The sequence below is a fragment of the Caloenas nicobarica genome, chromosome 8 (assembly GCF_036013445.1).
Source record: "Caloenas nicobarica isolate bCalNic1 chromosome 8, bCalNic1.hap1, whole genome shotgun sequence".
NCBI classification, from domain to species: Eukaryota; Metazoa; Chordata; class Aves; order Columbiformes; family Columbidae; genus Caloenas; species Caloenas nicobarica.
Window position 1 is genome coordinate 22,181,277 of NC_088252.1, and position 19,452 is coordinate 22,200,728.

General features: G+C 45.1%; 1 protein-coding gene across 3 annotated transcripts in view; it reads right to left on the reverse strand.

Annotated features, from left to right (window-relative positions):
- CCDC50 (coiled-coil domain containing 50) overlaps positions 1-19,452 on the reverse strand; it is a 44,526-nt gene that overhangs the window by 242 nt on the left and 24,832 nt on the right. Inside the window, exons 5-12 of one of the 3 annotated variants that reach the window (XM_065640302.1) lie at positions 17,664-17,781; positions 13,344-14,048; positions 10,469-10,575; positions 9,835-9,879; positions 9,229-9,333; positions 8,204-8,283; positions 7,090-7,187; positions 296-6,062 (exon numbers count right to left, since the gene is read on the reverse strand). In XM_065640302.1, coding sequence (XP_065496374.1) covers positions 6,043-6,062; positions 7,090-7,187; positions 8,204-8,283; positions 9,229-9,333; positions 9,835-9,879; positions 10,469-10,575; positions 13,344-14,048; positions 17,664-17,781 — 1,278 coding nt within the window. In that variant the 3' untranslated portion in view covers positions 296-6,042. Of the gene's footprint in view, positions 1-295; positions 6,063-7,089; positions 7,188-8,203; positions 8,284-9,228; positions 9,334-9,834; positions 9,880-10,468; positions 10,576-13,343; positions 14,049-17,663; positions 17,782-19,452 lie in introns of those variants that run through there. The other 2 variants (XR_010606528.1, XM_065640301.1) reach the window with 2 other exon arrangements.

Sequence of the window (19,452 nt, forward strand, 5' to 3'; positions counted from 1 at the left end):
TCCTATCCTTGCAAATAATTACACTGCTTTATTTTTCAGTATCAGAGCCTCAGGAAATGAAACAGGCCAGATCATTTCCAAGATATTACATGGCTTTTTTTTCCATCTCTCTGGCCACAAAATAATCAAATCTAACATAAATTTGTTGGTTTGCTACATCTATTACATTGGAAGAACATAATTATTGGTAGAAGCAGATGAGCTCCAGGGGCCAAGGGTGTAACAAAGTGTTTTTTCCTCCTGCACTTGTATAACCCACTTCAGTGTTTCAGAAAAGCACAGAGAGAGAGAAGGATGTGGTGGGTAACAAAATACAGCGGTTTATTGAACAAAACGAGGCAAGGCAATGTTCCCTTTACATTCAATGAGAATTCAGGAGTATGAAGCAAAACATGCTATACGCACACAGACACGATACTTTGGTTAAATGTCATTCAGAAGTTCTATAACAAACCTGGTAAAATTAGAGAGTGAACAGTCAAAAAGAAGAAAAAATATAGGCTTGCATAGACGGATTATTGTCAGTGCGTGATTTATACTTAAGGATTAGCTGTTGCAACGCAGGGTACACTTACAGCTCTGAGGAATTTAAGCCTTTTGACTAATCCATCTCATTGCATGGCTAATACTTAGATTCAACAGGCTGAAAGTTTACCCTGAAGAGCTAAATGACACAACTGCAGTTATTTCTCCGAGGCAATTAACTATATTGCAGTGCACAGATGCAGCTGGAGACACACTGTGGAGTCTACTTAAGAGTGAACACTGATACAGTGGAACTTGTTTATCGCGAAGTAGAAAAATACCCATGTGTATGTGCCACTGTCCTCTCTAGGACTCTCCTGGAAGAGCCCAAACTGCGGCTTCTCAACACAAAACCTGTGTCCTGCAGCCTGTCCTGGGTGTTGCAGTCCACACGGCACTTGTGCGCAGCACAGCCCATGGCAGTAATTGCACTGCGGCACGTGTTTTAGAGTACAGCAAACTGGGATCTCTGCAGGTTTATGCCTGTCCTCCGCAAGAAAAAACAAAAAAAGCCAAGCTGTCTGAGGTGTGCTTCACGTGATGGCAGCGCTGTGCCTCAGCGCTATAGCCCACAGCCAGCTCCCAAAGCAACTGCAGAACTAAGCGCTGAGGGTCTGGAAAGTGTGGGGCAAAACCAACTGTCCATCAGCTGGGGAAGGGTATAGGGCAGAGTAACCCCCAAAGTCACCCCCAGACGGGAATTCCTGCTGCAGCGCCCTGCCAGAAGCAGGACAGTGACCTTGGCCACCCATCGGTCCATGCCATGGGCTTTGCTTCATTTTCTATTGCGGCTGACACAGCCCTGCAGTGTCAGTGCTGCCTGGAGGGACGGCAGGAGAAGTCTGCTCAGGGTGACAGACACCCAGGAGATCATCCTGTGTAAGAGGCGATGAGTTTCATGGACTGGCTGTGCTGGATGACGAGTGTAAACTAAGTAGGGGAATCCTCACACTGTCTCCAAGTGCTCCCCTTTATATATAAATTAGTAATCCACAGTTAGTTTGCATACAGGTTAGTATGAATTAAAATAAAAACCTTGATAATAAAAATATATATAATATACACATTGATCAATAGCAATAAACGGAATGAAAACACTAGAATGTAACAGAGGCTGTAATTTGGCACAAAATAAAAACGCACAAAGGTCTAGCACTGTAAAAATAAAAATCAATTTTTTTCCCCTAAGTAAATGTTATTAATCTCGATTCAAATCCTGACAGGTGGGAATGCAGAGATATAAAAATACTGTACATACAAGATCCCTTTCACAGAGTGAAGCAGACTGCAGTATTTGTAACTTCTTCTTCCCCAAGAGGAGAAATTCAATGAGACTTCACCTATCCCCTAACAGCTGATATTTTTGCACCCTACTAAGTTCAAAACCATGAAGTTCTTTAAAAAAATATGAGATTAACCTGTTGGATCTACCCGCGTGATGACAACTGCTTCTCACTGCAGGAAGCTCTACAGTCCATGTTAAGACAGTGTTTCATAGCAAGGTGACTCAGATCAGCCTGCTGCAGACATCAAGTATCCCTGCATGTAAGGCACAACCACTCCAGCTCACCCGACCTCTCTTCTGCAGATCATTGTGCTTTGGACAGACGCAAGGATGTGGCAAGAGCTCTTGCTGGTGAGATGTGCCTACTATGGAGATTTGGAAGTGCCAGGATTTCACGGTGATGAGTTTTCCACATGGTGCCTTTTGCCTTGTTAATGCAGAGGCAGAAAGGGATGCAAGACCTGAATGACCTGGGCAGGGGAACCAGCAAGGGCTCCAACATGCTATTAAATCCAGAGCAAAACCACAGGCAAAGCTAGTACTCGGCAAGAAAGACAAGGAAAAAAAATAAAGTTACTTAAACGTTTTTCCCTGTCATCGAAAGGAAATATTGCTCTGATTGATTCTTTTTAAGAGATCACCTTCATTGTGCCTCTTCCCAGGGACACACATGCAAGGTGCTGATTTTGCATCTCACCTACACAAGCTGCATCTTTTTGACTCTCTGAAGAACCATGGCTGCTGAGCCTCAAGATGAACTGGCTCCTTGTTCATCCATGGTCTTAACTCTTGTTGACTTCAATGGGACCATGGAATCTCCTTCCAAAAGTGGTTAGCAAACATGCAAATCCAGTTACAACCTTTGCCTCCCGAAGTCTAACCTGCTGACTGCATGAAGCCCACATGGGATATCAGAAGAACAATTGTTCTGTTTATACCCCTTTTATTACATGCTTTCCTCAGCTACTATTTGTAGCATTTCCCTCTCTCGAGAGATATGTGTCAGCCCTTCTAACAAAACCTCTGGGCCTCCCTTTTGACAAGGGCTACGGAAAAATAAAACAGGAGGAGAAACACCTGCAAGGGACAGCAAATGAACAAAGGCAGGGCATAAGAATAAAAAGGTAAGCACTAAGGGAGGATAGAGAGCAAAGCAGCCCATAAAGCAATCAGCACTCCCTGAAGGCATCCAAGGAAGCAGCAGATGCTCCTGGGATCCTTCCCTTGGACTCTTGTCTCTTGTTGCCATGAATGGAGAGCTTGGCTGGCCCAAGGTGGGCATTAAAGAGATCCCGCAGCCCCACAGTAGACACTGAGGTGTTCTTCAGATTGTATGCAGCTTCCAAACAAAATCAACCAAAGTTTCCTCTCATGTACACTCGCTCCCATTGAAATCAACAACTTGGATACTCCCAAGCATCCCTCCTGAATTAACGGGTTCTTCAAATGTCAGCTGGCTCAGGGCCCTCTGGACTTTTCTGATTAGAATAAGACACAAGTTACATCAGCCAACTGCAGCGTGAGATAGACCATCACAGCCAGCTGCAGAGGCCCAGGGAAGGCTGAATTCCTAGGTGAGATTCCCCCTTGCCTTGTACAAAGGGTCACCATTTTCCCCATGCACAGTGAGTACAAAGCACAACCACATTCTGATTTGGCAGGATTTTCACCATCTAGATTTCACAAGTGCACCAGATGATATAAGCAGCAGGGCCTGGACTGGGGTATTTGTAGAAAGTATCAGTTCATAAAACCCCACTAGGCATCCATTTCCCAACAATAAATACTCTGATGGCAATGGAGGGGAAAAACCCGCAAGAAAAAAAAAATGGCATCTTCAGCAGTAGAAATTTTGACTGTTACATGAAATACAAAAATAAATTTTTACAAAATAAAAATCATTGCAGATGAGGTTGCCACATTGGCCCAAGTTATCAAATAAAAAGAAAAAAAAAAAATACGGTCTATGTTGTTCCTTTTCCAGATCATTTAAAACAACGTTAACACTTCTGAATGGACAGAGATGGAACTAGAAGAGGGAACAAGGCAAGGACAGTAAAATCTAGCCACTGGCTGGGATATTTCCTGAGAAGAAGCAGGAAGCAAGCAAGAGCTTGCAACTTACTTAGGGGTTCATGCAAGTGAGCAATCTCATGGTCTGGAACCAAACGTATGCAGCTAACAGCATGCTGCCGATGTACAAATTCCTATGTTATAACATTTTTGGCTAGTGTATGCCTGGAGCAGAGGTCTACTGGGGGTTAACTGGTTCTTCACAGGTAGTGAACTGCTGCCAACACGCCTGTATGGGTAGGAGATGGGTTTCTTGAGTTGTTGGTCAAGGCGAGGGCTCGTGCTGTGGTATTACACATGCCCCTGCAACTTATGTGAAGAAGGAGTTGCCTTGTCTTCCTAGTGATTGCCCTCAGTAACTATCCTGACCAAGTACAACAGCCAAGGGTGAAGCCTTACAGCTGCCTTGAGTTGTGCACTAGTGCAAGAGCAGAGAGCCATGATCTCTTCCCATGTCCTATCGGTGCTCCACACCAGCGCGTGCTCTCCTCAGAGCTCTACAGAGCTGCCCGGCTCCTTTCCCAGGCAGATCGGTGAGGAGGGTGAGCACAGTCATGGCTCTGCCTTCCTCCTCAGAAAAACAAAAAGCAGAATTGCAGCTGCCAGCAGAAGAGGAAGAGCATGGCAGGACAGGCTCAGTGCTGTGCAACAAGGAAGCCGGGCTGCAGGGGCAACACAGCCAGGTTTTGCTGCCGTGAATTAGCCTGCCAAACGAATAACTAGCCTGTACTGGATGAACAGACTCCAAGCCGGCGTCCAGATGCTTGGTTTTGCAGTTTAAAAATGCACTTGAAAAGAAAAAAAAAATATATTAAAAAGACAAAAGAACTGAAGTGAGAGGAGGCCAAGGGAAAAGGCTACTTGTTTGTGCAAGAGAAGAATGATTTTCCAAGAGTGGAGGGAAAACAAGCCATCAAAAGGGAAAAAAAAAAAAAGAGAGAAAAAAAAAAGAATCACTGCATGGGCAAATCTATACAGATAACTTACTAACTTATTCTTGCAGACCCTGCTCTGCCTTCGCAATAGTTTTATCCTGACTGGAGTCTGCCTGGGGTGCTGGGCAGGAGCAGTGGAGCAGGGAGGAGTGGAACAGTGGAGCAGTGGAACAGTCCACAGCACAGACACGTGGACTGTTCAGCACTCTGTCTAGCTCAAAGTTGCCTGTAACTGTTGATTTTAGATTCAATGCTCAGTGCCCACACAGCCCACCTTCAGTCCTGTGTTTCCAAGACACAAGTTACTATACTGAAGTGCATCAACAACCAAGCTAGGAGTTGTAGTAGTTCCTACTTGGCTTCAGTGAAATTCCTTGGCTCCTATCACACCAAAGCTCAAAGCAGGTGACCACAGAGGTCCCTTCAGACCTTTAAAACTGTTTGCGTGATTCTTCCCAACTCACAGCTTCATCAACTCCCTAGCATGTCTTGAAAGTCATGCACACAAAGTCTAATGAGGAAATACAATTTCAACTGAAATAACTGTTTTATCCTGTATCCTGGAGGTAAATGCCTGGTTATACACTCTACACAAATTTCTAGAAACTCTAGGAAAAAATACAGCAGTTAACAAATTTTGTTCTATAGGCAATTTCTTCCTTGCTAGTCCCAGGTTCCTGCTTTTGCTGGTGTATGTTACGAAGCCACTCTCTCCTTTCTGCAAGCTAGCATGAGGCTGTCAGGTTGGCTCAGCTGCCTTACCCAGCACAGGATGATACACATTTCCTCTTATAACTCCCTTTGCTAAGTCATCCTAATACGGAAAGGACTTGTACTTCTGATATTCTGCTGCATTGCCGTAACCCAACTCATTTCTTGGATTTTCCTCTCTGTTGTATGTGCATCTCTATATGTGAAAGCTCCAGCCAAAGCTTAAAAATAAAAGTAAAGCCTCAAAACAATATAAGAGGGAGCTGTTAAAACAGCTAGTTGATTCACACAGCTCAGTGGCGGCTAGATTATACTGCACTGCTTAAGTGATCACATATGAGTAAGAAATTGATAGGAACACGTGTTCCTTATGAATATGATGACACTTAAAGAGGAGATCCTGGGAGTGGAGGCTGTACCTCCTCCATTGGGTAAGGAACTGAGAAAGTTGCCTGGCAATTCCAGTAATGTTTGCTACAGAAGAGTCAGTACCAAAGCAAAGGCTAGCACAGTTTACTGCTTCCTATGGGAACCTGGAAAGCAAAACAGAAAGAAAAAATTAAGTGTAAGGATAGATCCTGGTGAAGAAAATAACTACTTGCAGTCATCTGTTACTTGTCCTGCCCTCTTGGATGTTCGTGTGACTTCCAGGGTCCTGGCAAACTCAAATGCCAAAATGGGAACCATCTGTTGCTTTATGCAAGCAGAAGGAAGGACAGGTCCACAAGACACACAGACATTGGCATTTCTTCTAAGCTGTGAATGGTACTGCAGCCACATTCCACAGTCTGATTAAAGAAAACTTAATAAATGCTGGGCTTGGAGACTATGTGAAGTTCTATCAACTTTCCAGCTTGCCTGATGAAGACAGAATGCCAAAGCTTCCCAAACTTTAAAGTTTGGAAAGTAAACTGTCTACATTCAAGTCACGATCAGTGGAGCTGGAAGAAATCTGAGCAACTGAGTCAAACTCTGGCTGCCCCACTCCTCCCCCAGAGACTGTACGGATAACTCAGACATTTGGCATTCGGATTTAAAAAACTGGGGAGGGTGATTCTTAACCACACTGCTCTTGTGCCTAGTGATTTCAGGAAACAAGCCAAAAAAGCAGTGCTAAGATGCTACAGGAACAAAACAAGCCTGTTTGCAGGACAAGCTTCTGTCTGATCATCCCATTTGCCTGCCAGACAGGTGACATTGTGAGGTTTTGTCTTGTTTTGATTATTTGATACTAGTGAGTCACTTAAAATCCATCATCTCATTGTCTTCATGTTATTTTTCCTTCATTTGCTGCCTGGATTTACAGTCATTCATCATTAAGAGATGACAGAGGACAAAGTTAAGGCAAACTCATTCAGCTTTTTAGTCTCTCAGTCTGCAACATCCTCCACAAGTACAACTCAAACACTGAATAGTATCAGCTGCCTGCTGGGGCAACAATATCCATTACTCCTCTCTATCAGCACCCCTCTTTAAAACGTCCTGCCCTGCAGGCTGGTTATCTGAGGAAATCCTCCCACCATAACCCCAATGCTGGGGCAACCATGGGCTTGATCCTACCTCTAGGAGAGTGCTCAAGTCTAGGGGTCTGGCGCAAGGGGCTGGGCTGGCTTGTGTAATATCGAGAGTGTTCAAAGTCATCGAGGAGAGGCTGCGACCTGCAAAGCACAGTGGGAAAAAAAAAGTGTTGGAAAATACTCAAAAGCATAACAATGTGGCAAAAGCAACACCTCAGCTGCCTGGTCTGCCCCTGTCAGTTTGATGCGAACTGTGTCTGGCCCAGACTTCCCACATATGGTCCAGCTCCTCTGCACACAGCTTGTTACTGTTTCCACGCTGAGAAATGAGGAGTATTTACTGCTTCCCATGGATCATCTTTATTTAATAATGGTTTCAAGTTGTCAGAAAAGAAAGAATTTCTATTATGAAGTCTGATGCAAACCTCGCTCAGGAAAGCAATATTTTCAAGTGTTCAATGCTTGTCTGGTTTTAACTCTGGAGTATTTTAAGATGATCTCTCTCAGTCTCCACCTGCATGCCTCATTTATTGTTTCTTTTGCGAATTCAACAAGGAATTCTAGGCTCATATCTGGACTGGAAATCAAAGCCACCGGACTCACTTCCAGTGTTCAGTCCCTCATGAGTAGCATCAGTGACGCAGAAGCAGCACTGGGTTACAGCACATTCCCATCAGCTCTGGGGTGAGGAACCCCAAAGCACAACGTACTTGCTTGCAGGGGGTGTCCACACATAGCAGCAGGAGCAGTGTACAGGGCTGAACTGGGGAACAAGAACCCAAGGGAGCAGCTGTGCAAATGATACATGATTACTCCTTCCTTCCCAGAGATGACATTTCATTTCACATCCCCAGAAGCTCTTTAACCCTCTCAGTGATTCTCTGCCATTTAACAAATGTCACTGCACAAGCTCATCAATCTCTGTCAGAGCCAGGCAAGGAGACAGATATGGACAAATGCCACAAGTGCAGTGAGTGACGCATGTCACCAAACACCTCACGAGCTCTGTGCCCTCCATCTCTTTTCAACACCAAAACCTCCGATCTCTACCTTGTGGGAGGGTCACGCTGGTCACCTCACAACTCCTCCCCAGGACTCAGCTTCTGAGCAGCTTCCTAGCTGCATTTCCCCATTTTTACCAGCCAGTTCAAGCTCACCTTGAAGACCTGTCGCCTCTGTGCCGCTGAGTCTCAGGCCCTTCTCTTGACCTTGAGCGTGTGGACTCACTTGCATCATACTGATGGGAAAGAGAAAGGAAAGGAGCTCGTCTGTGTGCCTTGCAAGGCAGCAGCCAGTGCAATGAGGCTGCCACAGCTCCATGCAGCCCTTTCCTGCTCAGTTTATACACAGAACTAACTACAGCCAGACATGTGCAAACAGCAGTATCAGGACTAGTTTCCAATAAATGAAACTCAGCTTGCTGAGCCAAACTCAACTTTTCTTCTAAATGTGAGACAGTGCTGAGGGACCCATCCCGAAGCTGGGGTCGAACACAGTCGGTGTGTAATGACTGTGCACACAGCTCGGCTGAGCATGAGGGACCAGCTGCATGCAGCTGTGCTCCTGCAACCACTCAAACAAAGTGAGGAGGCTGAAAACATCACAGCTACCTCCAACTGGCCCCAAGATTAACACAACACCCCCCTTTAGCACCTTACCAGTGCAGATCATGAAATGTTTCCTATCACATCGGCTAGTCAAGTCTCTGTAGTATTACCCATACAAAAACCTAGGCTTGATACACTCAATACTTTCATCATAGAGCCAATTTTATTATGAAGCAGAGTGACAACTGGAACAGCTGCATTGTCCTTGTACCTGCAGTGCACAAATAGAACCAAATGCTGCTTTTATTGCTACACTGAGGATTTCAGCAGAGGGAAGGTCCTGCACCAGAGGGACTGGTAGTGCCAGAGGGAGGCCACGAGGTGCTGGGACACCCAGCACCAACCTCCAAGGACAGAGCCCAAACCTTGTCTTGCTTGAGGCTGAAGCCAAAGAGCATCTAACCAAGGAGGTGGCTCCAAAAGGCTAAGGAAGCAACTGAATAATAGGCAGTAAAACCCTTTGGACAAAAGAGTGTATCATTCCTTTTACTCTCACCGCACACCCTTGCCTCCCTCTGAAAACAGGAATAACAATATAGCACTTCATTTTTGGCACCTCCTGAAGCTTCACATACCTTCCAGTCTTGATCATGCCTCCTCCTCTCAAAGGAAGACTTTTCTCTTTCCTTCTCTTTCCTGAGAGCCTTCTTCTCCTCGGCCATCAAGAGTCGGGCAATTTCCTAGAAGGGAAAATACAGAAAGTGTGTCAGATGGTTTTAGTGCTCTTGTGTGTTTGAGTTATTTAAACACTTTCCTACAATCAGCTGCCAAATGCGAAGGGTAAAAAGCCAGGATTCCACCCATCTGCGATCAGAAATCAAGTGACGGGGCAGAATTAAGACTGACTCCATGCAGCATGCTCAGCAGATCCCCAATTTGACAGAACTGTGTTTGCAGAGCCTTTCTGTCTTTTATCCCTTTTCCCTTGGGGCTCAGTTACAAGAGATGCTCTTACACAGCCATGGATTTCCTTCCTCTGCTATGGCTGCAACAGGCAGCACAACTCCCTACTTGGCCAGCCTGAGCAGATACATGAAAACCAGCTCAGGGCAAACCCCACTGGAACCCTGAGCTTCCCTGACATGGAAGAAAAGGAACAACTAGAGGGTCAGTGGGAAGAAGTGAGGCTTAGCAGTTTGCACAAGTAAAAGAATACCACAAACATTTGATTTCTTTCTCACCTCATCTTGGGCTACTTGAGCTGCCTTCTGATCTGCCTCATTATCCTGAAAAAAAAAAAAAAAAAAAGGGGTGGTAAGAAAGAACAAAAGAGTTAACACTTCTGAATTATTCATACTCATTAACCTACTAGGCAGGGCAAGTAGATGCCCATACAAACACAATAGCATCCTCTCCAAATATACTTAGCTACCTCAATACTTACCTCACAACACCAAACTGTCATTTCAGCTTTTCAGCTGAGTTTTGTCCCCATCTGTCTACAAGGCCACACCACAAAGCATTGCCCACCCTGCTGCCCTCCCTCTCAGAGATGGGCACTGGCCTGTCACACTTCTGGGCTAACCACACTGACTTCAGGGCACCTTTAGCTGCCTGTAAGTGTTCATTTGATATCACTCTGCTTCGATCGTGTAATTTTAGGGTGTTTATTTCAGAAAATACGGCTCTACTGGCTGGTTGCCAGCTGTCACTCCATATGTGTGCGCATAGGAGACAAAGGTAATCATCAGAATGCACAGAAGCAAGACCTTAGGTCTTAAAGTCACTATCATAAATAAAAAGTTTACAAATTAAAGCTGTCATCCCTGGCTACCTTAGTTGCTTTGAGTTGACTAATGCATCTTCTCTACTTACCACGAGCTCTTCCTCCTGCAGCTTCCGAGCAATCTCTGCATCAGACAACTCCTGTTCCGTTCGGGGTGTATCATACATAGGTTGCTTCATCCCCCTCAATTTAGTGCCTACAGAATTACGAGAGAAAACAATCAACTCAACTGTTTTCCAAATGCTTTGGTAAGGAAATCCCCACCACCTCCTCAGCCACCTGCAAAAGCCCCACTCAAGGGAACCAGAGACCACCACGGTGTACCCACCAAACAGCTGGTTTGAGAGCGCCTTGAGCTGAAGTGCAGCACACACCTTAGGGAGGTTTCTCTACGCATATAGAAATATCTGATATGCCACGTCTTGACAAATGACAAATGCAGCTATACGGCAGAAGAAGCCATGTCCCTTAAAGCAGCCTTTGCTGACACAGCGATGCTAGCAAAGGAGTTGTCATTTTTCGCACTCTGCATTGACACAGATACGCTGGCAAAATGAAGCAGCAGAGAGCAGCCCAACATCCGTCACAAGCACAGCAGAGTCTGTGAACACAACACTGGAGGAGAACGGGCTGTAAAAGTTGCCTGGGACAGGCTAACATGAAGTTTCAGACAATTTCTTTCTTGGGCTGGCCCATTAATTTTACAATTCACAGTGAAAAAACAGCCAAGTAAACGTTTTTGAAGTTCATACAAAGTTCAGCTCTTGCTTTGAGTACAGAGTTCTATTTGTTTGTTTAAACTACCTCCAAGTGATTTAAAATGTTGCATTTTGAGTGTCTCCATAGTCGATCTGCACCAAACCATCAAGAGCCTCACTGTATCCCTGTTATAGATGCATGATTTCACTCACATACAACAAATGCCTTCTCCTTCCATCTGCAGTCTGAACTGTATTGTTCAGATATCTAAATGAGCTTCCTGCCTTATGTCTGCAGTATGCAAACATCCCAGATGTTTGTCTCTCTTCCACCACAAACCCAGAAAGTTCCACTCAAAACTCCCGTGCCTCCAGCTACGCCATTTATACATTTATTATAAATACCTTTTACACCTTACTGGGCCACCTATCAGTTTCCTTCCCATCTTGTAAGACCAAGGGATAAACATGAAGTAACCAACTGACCTCAAAAAACTTTCTGTGCCTCTACCAAACCACCATCATGCTCCACCAAGCATCCTGAGGAGTTAAACCTGCAGAGGTCTAGAGACCTCATGCATCGCCCCAGGATAAAACTATGGCATAGGAAATAACCTCTTCTACAGGTATTAGAGAAAGCATGTCAGTTTTTCCACTTTTTGCTTTGTTTGAATCAACTGATCAATGACCCTAAGCAATTAACACCCCTCTTATAAACTATCTTAGCATAATAAGAAAACTTCAGCTCTGGCATGTTATGGCTAAACATATGATCTGGCCTTTCCCAGCAAACTTTGGTCAATCCAAGCTGTGATGAGCTACATCTCTGGTCAGAACAGAAACAGAAAAAGCACCAGCTTGGTCACAGTTAAATTCTTCAGAGTGCTTCCAATGTCAAGATAAATGCAGTTTACCATGCTGGAATGAACAACAGCATGGCCAACAGGCTCCTGTAGAGCATTATCTCTATGAAGAATAAAAGCAAATTCCCAGGAATTGTTTGCTGGCCAGCCCGAGGCTGAGCTTTCTTCACAAACTGGTTGGTGCCAGGCTTCATTTGCTCAGAAGACAACAATAAATATTACTTCCACATCACTTCTGCCCACACTCAGGGAAGCGTGAAGCCCACCATGACCACAGCCCACAGGAAGAGGATATGACCTTCTGGCTATTTTGACTCAATGTGATGGGATACTGAGTCACTCGCACCCAGATCGTATCAGGGCAAATCATGACCTACTGACTACATATAAAGACCAGATTAACACCTTCCGCCTCCCTGAAGAAAACTTTTGCACAAAGAAGACAAAGAATAATTCTCCCAGCATCTCCAGAGACAGACAGGAATCATCACCCCCACCTTATCCAAGTTAAGACCAGTTAGACGGCTTAAAGCACAGGTTTCCCACACTGTGACACAAATAGATCCAAGTCTATAAACTCCTACTTTCACTAAGAGACAGGTCACCCCCACCCCTAGTGCGGTTTTAAAAGCAGAAAGATAGATCTGGATCTTTAAAGCCCAATAGTCCCCAAGTATTATTGAACCACAAGAACTACACAGATACATGTTTCCCAGAAAAATCCACTTTTACAGAATTTGACAAGAACCTCATCTTACAAATAGCACCCAGCCGGACACCTAGTGCCACTACTGAATTTTGCCCAAAGTGAATTATGTTGCCAGCAGAGTTTTCAATAAGAAGTGGATGAAAATTGCTGGCTTGTTAGTGCTTAAGCAAACTTTCCTCACAGCCCTGCATCCCAAATCAACAAAATACAAGTGTAATCATAAAATTTGGGCTTTTTGTTGTTGGGTGTTTTGTTGTGGGGGGCAAGATGGGTTGGGGTGGTGTTTAGTTGGTTGGCTTTTTGGGTTTTTTTTCCTCCTGCGCAAGGAGACCACAGCACAAAAGATAACATGGAAACAAAAGCTAATGGTTGGTTGTTTGGGTTTTTTGGGTATTTGTTTGTTTGTTTTCTTAAATGCAGGATATCAAGGGCACCATTTCCAACAACAGCTTCTTACTCATCCTCTCTGATACCATGGAACACGTCAGGAAACAAACACAGCAAGAACGTGAACAGATAAGAAGAATCTCACTAAATAAGGGAGAGACCTGAGCAGGATTCACCACGTACACACTGTAGGTGGATATTAGAGATGAGCACCTTCAAAGGAAACAACACAGACTTCAGACACCAGGATGGGGCACACAAAGGTCCATCCCCACACATACATACACCTTCCCCATCACTTGGTTACCTGCGTCTCGCTGGCAGCTTCCAGCCTTCCTTTGGGTCACAGTGTGCGGGGAGGGGGAACATCTCCTGTGTCCTGCCCTTTTGCAGTCTCTCTCCTCACCCCTCCTACAATCATCTCTAGATTCAGCATCATGGAGCTTCTCATCTTGCCCCACCCTGTGTGACGAGTGGCCCTGACGATGAGATTTGTGTTTTTCAGAGCGCGCCAGCTGGTTGCCGCCGCGATGCCAGGTCTCCTGCTCAGCCTCCAACTCCATCTCCAGAAGAGGAAGGCGTTTGTCTCTGTCTTGCCTTGTTGGCTTTCTGCTGTGCCGCATCTGGTCTGGGAGTCCACGCTCTGACTCTAGGTCAAGACTGAGAGGTCTCCAAGCCTTCTCCCTGCCAGCTGCTCTCATCTCCTGCAGCTCCCAGCTGTTGCTGTGGTCATGGGCACCACACTCAGCCTCTCTTTCCAGGTCAAGGCTGGGACGTCTCCTGGACCTCCCCTGGCTGGCCGATTTGCACTCCTGACGATGTCCATTGCCGGCCTCACTTGGCTGAGGAGACCTCTGATGATCTTTCGAGGTGGAATGTCCATGTTTGGAGGCAAGATCGGACAAAGGCGAGGGTGTTTCTCGGTGCTCTCTGTGCCGGTGCCTGCGCCTGTCACCACCATGTGCCCTGCCAGGCTCAGAAACCTGCTCTCGGGGGTCACCCCGGGGGTGCTCTGAACAACGGGGGGACAAACATGGAGCGGGTTAGTGGCACGGGGGTTAACGGTGGCTCAGCGAGGCCAGACTCACAGCAGGCAGGTGAGGGAGCTTGATGCAAGGAGCAGCTGGAGATGCAGGCAAGACATGAGGGGATTGGAAAGAAGAGGAATGTGGATATAATGCTTGCAGGATGTAATGGGAACAGAATGAAGCAGCAGCCTGGCCAGCAGCAGTGCAGAACAGGAGGCAACGGGGCTGGAGCACAAAGCACAGGTCCAACCTGAAAGTGCGTCTGAACGCCTCCTAGGACAAGGACAAGCCAACATGGAGATGAAGAACTTTTAATGATGTCATTGGGGGTGAAAAAAAGCCAGAGTAGTTCATCTCCTGGTGACATGTCACTGCTGCAACCACCAGAGAAAGGTTTGCAAAGGAGGGTGCAAGATGCCGGTGAGACGGGAGGGAGCAGGGGGGGAGGCGTAAGGCCGGGAGGGGACAAGCGGAGGGTCGGTCAAGGTTGGATCCTGGTTTATGAGCACCGCTGCCTTGCCCTGGCTTCAGGCACAAGGTTTTTCATCAGAAAAAACAGCCTCACCTAACAGGGAGACCCACGCAAAGAGAAGAGAAAGAGACAAGTGGGGTGGGATTTTTTTTTTTTTTCTTTAAAGCAAGAATGAGATGATGGATCCCTGCAGCACCCAAATATCTTCAACCACAGACTGTCACATATCTCTTGCAGAACCCAGAAGTTTCAGGGCTCGCACTTCTTCACTGCTTAAGTAAAAGTTTAGGCTCTGACTGCAGGGAGGACTATAGAAATTTAAGGGCAGGATAAAACTTTACAAAACCCAGGCTTCTGACCTCAGCAATATAGCTGGGAAAGTCACTTACTCAGCAGGCTGGCCAGGTTGTTTCCTCTGTGCTTTCCAGAAAGCAGGTGGAAATTTTCTTTGCTTTTAGTTTCACTAATAAACCTGACACAGCTATGAGGATGCAGCAGTCTGCCTGTATACAATCTGCTGATTGATTTAGTTTCCAATCAACCTATTGCACTTAGTGAATGATTATCTTTACAGCAGCTTTTCGGAATGAAGGTGTATTTCTGATGAAAAACAAAATTCCTTGAATCAGACGCTGATGTGAAACAGAAATATACAAAAAAAAAAAAAAGGTAGCAGTGTTAAGACTTTCCTTCTTCACTGCTGAGTTTTTTATAGTATCTAAAAATATTTAAAATAGATTTCAGTGCACATGGACTGCATTCTGTTTTAATAAACAGCTCTGCCTTCCTTACAGTCATCCAGATTTCAGAAACAAAAACCACCCAAACTGAATGCTGCCTTCAAGTCATTTTATTCAGAAAAAACTTTTTAAGAGCCAGGAAAAATATACCCTACAGAAAATCCACTTTGAAAACAAGTCTGTGTTACTTTTATCCAGAACAGGAATATTTTTAAAAATCCAAGAACTGTAAGAGTAACCACAGCAGTTCCTGTTAACTGATAGGTTTTCTGTTCAGTTTTAGATCGTTCACATGACTTACAGAAAACAAACATCCAATAAAACAATCTAAGTGACTTACTGAAAAACTGAGACCAGAGCCTGAAAGCAAGAATCAGTTCTTGACCGACACTAACAAGGGTGTTAGAATTAATTCAATTTTGTCATTAAGGAAAGCTCAATAAATACAGCAGCAGAGAGCAGGAGATCATGAAAGAGCAAAGCGTGGCCACGGTGGAAAAGGATCATTGCAGGTAACATAACCATGGCAGAGAGCCCGGGCAGAAGTTTTGCTTTTGGGATATCTCAGGGCGATTAACTCCTCAGCAGGCACCGGTTCCTGCAGCACCTTCCGCAGGGGCTGTGTAAACACTCTTTAGGTCCTGGTGTTTCTCTCTCAAGCAATAAGTGACTGAGCGAATAAAGAAATGTTTTTGATGGCACAGACACTTCTGGGAGGAACTTTGCCTTTTTTCAGGTTTATTTTTCCACTTTTTAAGAGCACACGTTGCTCTGGACCAATAGCCCTGACCCACACTCCTCCTTGATGTGGATACATTTTTATTCAGTCTCAAGACAGACTAAAACCCAAACAAAGCCAGGGTTTTTTTGTTTTAAGTTCACAAGTCATGAGGGTGTTACAAACAGAAGATGCCAAAGCCTAATTAAATGGTGCCCAAGTATTTAAGAGGTTCCAGACCAATGGACTAGATGATCCCGGCATCAAAATCCACTCCAGTCCTTTCTAGTTTTTAAGGAGTGAGGACCAAGAACAGCACTACTATGGAGGGTCATGTTATACCTCACCTCCGAGACTACAAATTATTGCAGGGAGAAAAATTACACCCACAAGATATCCTGCTCTCCAAATCCACACCAGAGTTTCAGGTTCAGAGAGTGACAGGCTTTTGTCAGCTCATTTCTGTTATAAAGATCCATGCTGTCCTACCATCTCTGCACAGCAACACTATTACCTGTATTGTATTTTTTCTAAGGACTGGTCCCATTTAACTCTGAAAAACTGAAGTGTGGGTTGGCCATAAGACTCCAAGATCAAAGTCTTTCCCAGCTCCGTACAGGTAGCAGGACTTGTGGTTATAAAGTTTCCACTTTATTACTGGTTTGCACTTTGTGTTTTCTTGGCCATCCTTCATCTTCTTCCCAATTGAAACTAAAATACTTCGTGTAAGTTCAAATAAAAGACATTTAAAATTGCCAATGGCATTGATGTTAAAATGAGAAAGAGGTTTGATCCTCATCTTTACAATCTGTTAATCAAAAGCAACCCATCTCTTCCCCACCACATTCTTTTTTTTGAAGAAAGAGCACAAGAACCACCACCAGCACACAGCAAAGCCATCCCCAGATTGCTCCGTAATTAAACACATCCCGATTCTCTCCTCCCAATTTAAAGAAGGTCTGTATTCAATCATAGAAGCCGACCAAGAGAAAGCAATACAGCACTGTGAGTCATATCTTTTCCACAATGTACAGTCCCAGATGATAATCACAGCAGAGATATTCTGTGGAGATGACCTTGTTATTCAGTAAGTCATTCAAAGTGTTTGTGCTAATTTTAATGCTTGGATACATACCTGCAAAGAGTTCTTTTTGAAAGGCTGTTCCATGAACCAGCATTTATTCCCTCATACACGTAGCTGTGCCAGCATCGCAGATGAGCACATGGAACTGTTTCTCTTTGAATGCAAGTGTGTGTGGAACGGCATCTGAATTTCCCCCCCGCACGCTTGCAGTGTTACACAGAAGTAACTGTGGCTTATCAGTACCATCAGCTACTGTCTTTTTCTACAAACCCTTTCAAAACACGCATGCACGGGTGTGCTTACATGTACACACCACATACCCCATATCTCTGTCCTTTAGGCCACGTTACAGGACACCATCTTACATGACATCAAAAATTGTAAAATTGTTTTCTCCACTTTTTTTTTTAATTTAATATTTCCTGATTCTAGAATAAAATCTGATCCCGACCTTGCAAACTGATGCAACGCTACAGTGCTGAATGCAGGACTGTAGGATAAAGGAAATCTCCTAAACAGTGTTGCCAGATCACCAGGTTCACCTATATTGCCATGATCTTGATCCTTTATCTAGGAGAAACGTACCTTCATTTTCTGCATAATAGTTATCTTCAGAGACTGTGTGTCCCTGGGATTCTGGGTAGTGTTTCTTGCGCTTTTTTTCTTCCTGCAGTTCTTTCTGTTGTAGGAGACGAGCAATGTCCTGCAGAGATGGAAGAAAATAGACGTTACCTTTCCCCCTAAAAAAATATCTCCAGATCCTTTTATTCAAATTCTTTATTCAATTAAAAAACTTGATAGTTTAATTTTCCAGACACGGCAACAACAGGGTTACTTTTGGACCCCTGGACTGGATGGGGCTCCCAAATTAGTAGTTAACACAAAGGACCACCTCAGCAACCAGTATCTATCCTCACCCAGGTCCACCGCTGAGCTTCCAACCCCACAGCAGACTCACAGGTTCCTGTTCCATCTGTACACAAGCCTGCAAAACCCTCAAGGCCAAAGCATGGCAGAAGGGACTGAGTGTGCAACCTTTGCCTTCCAGCAAGGACTTGGAAGTCACACAAGTGCGCACCCACTCACGCAAGTGGGCTGGACTTCCCCCCTGAACCCCACCAAGGAAAGAAAAAACACAGAGACAAAGCCTGTCTCCAGCTGAAGGCACTTCGGACTGGAAGGACTTCCCAAAGCAACTCGCTTATGTAGAACTCGCTTCAAACTGGATGCAATTTACAGGGACTGTAGGATGCCGGGCAGGGAAATGCATCAATTTGATAGACAGAGGCTGGAGGAAAAGAAAATCGAAAGGGACATTAGGAAGAAAGGGCTACGTACAAGGCAGGAGCGCTGCGGGGACTGCAGCCATTTATCTTCTGTCGCAGTTTTGGTAGATATGCCATCAAAGGGAACAGCACTCCACTTTCCTAATTGGTTTACCTTCAACATGACTAATGGATCAACAAGGCCTAGCAACAGCAAACAGCTCCCTAGGGCTTGCTCATTTGGGGCCCAGATGCTCATGAGTCAGGAGAGTTAGTCTGAAGCTCAGAAGAGAGGCTGGAAGATACCAGCAGGGAATGCTAGCCCTTTGGATGCTATTCAATTAAGCCTCCCTAATCCTCAGGACCTTTACAGAGCCATGCATGTAAAGTGTGCATTGCAGGCAGGAAAGGCATCACTGAAATGCAAACCAAGAGCCAGCACCCTCCAGAGCAAAGCCAGCACTGGAGGACACTGGATGGGTGTTCAAGTACAAACTTATTTCAGGATTCAGATCAGATCTGCTCAGTAACCAGCTTTGTGGAGGACCTGGGGATGCCACGGGTTCTTTACAAAAAGACACACATACACACAAGGCCCAAAACAAACAAAGAAACAACAACAAAAAAATTCCTTCCCCTGACAAGGTTAACCTCTTCTAGCAAGTACAGTAAGTCTATAAATATATCGGCTTAGGCACATTATCTCCAGGACTGAGACAGCTCAGGACTTGCAAATCCACACAAACCACTTCTTACAAACTGGACTTGTAAGCAGGTAGGCTTAGCGCTTCATTTAAAAACCCTGCACACCAGACTGGATCTGCCTCAAGCACAGCACTGGTGTAGCACTGATGGCCACTGGTGAACCAGAGAGCCACCATGAACACCGGGCAGCTACTGCACCCTCACGTGTGACAAGTACAAGACCAGTGTGTGGCCAATGATATACAGAATGTCCTGCAGGGTACCTGTACAGATGCTGTGCTGAGGGCTACAGAAGGAGCTCTGACGTTCGTCACTCTGCCAGCTGACAAACCCCGCGGCACTGCGCAAGTCACTCGCTTTGCTCAGGCTGGGCCTCAGCACAGGAGCCCACCCAAAAGAAATAA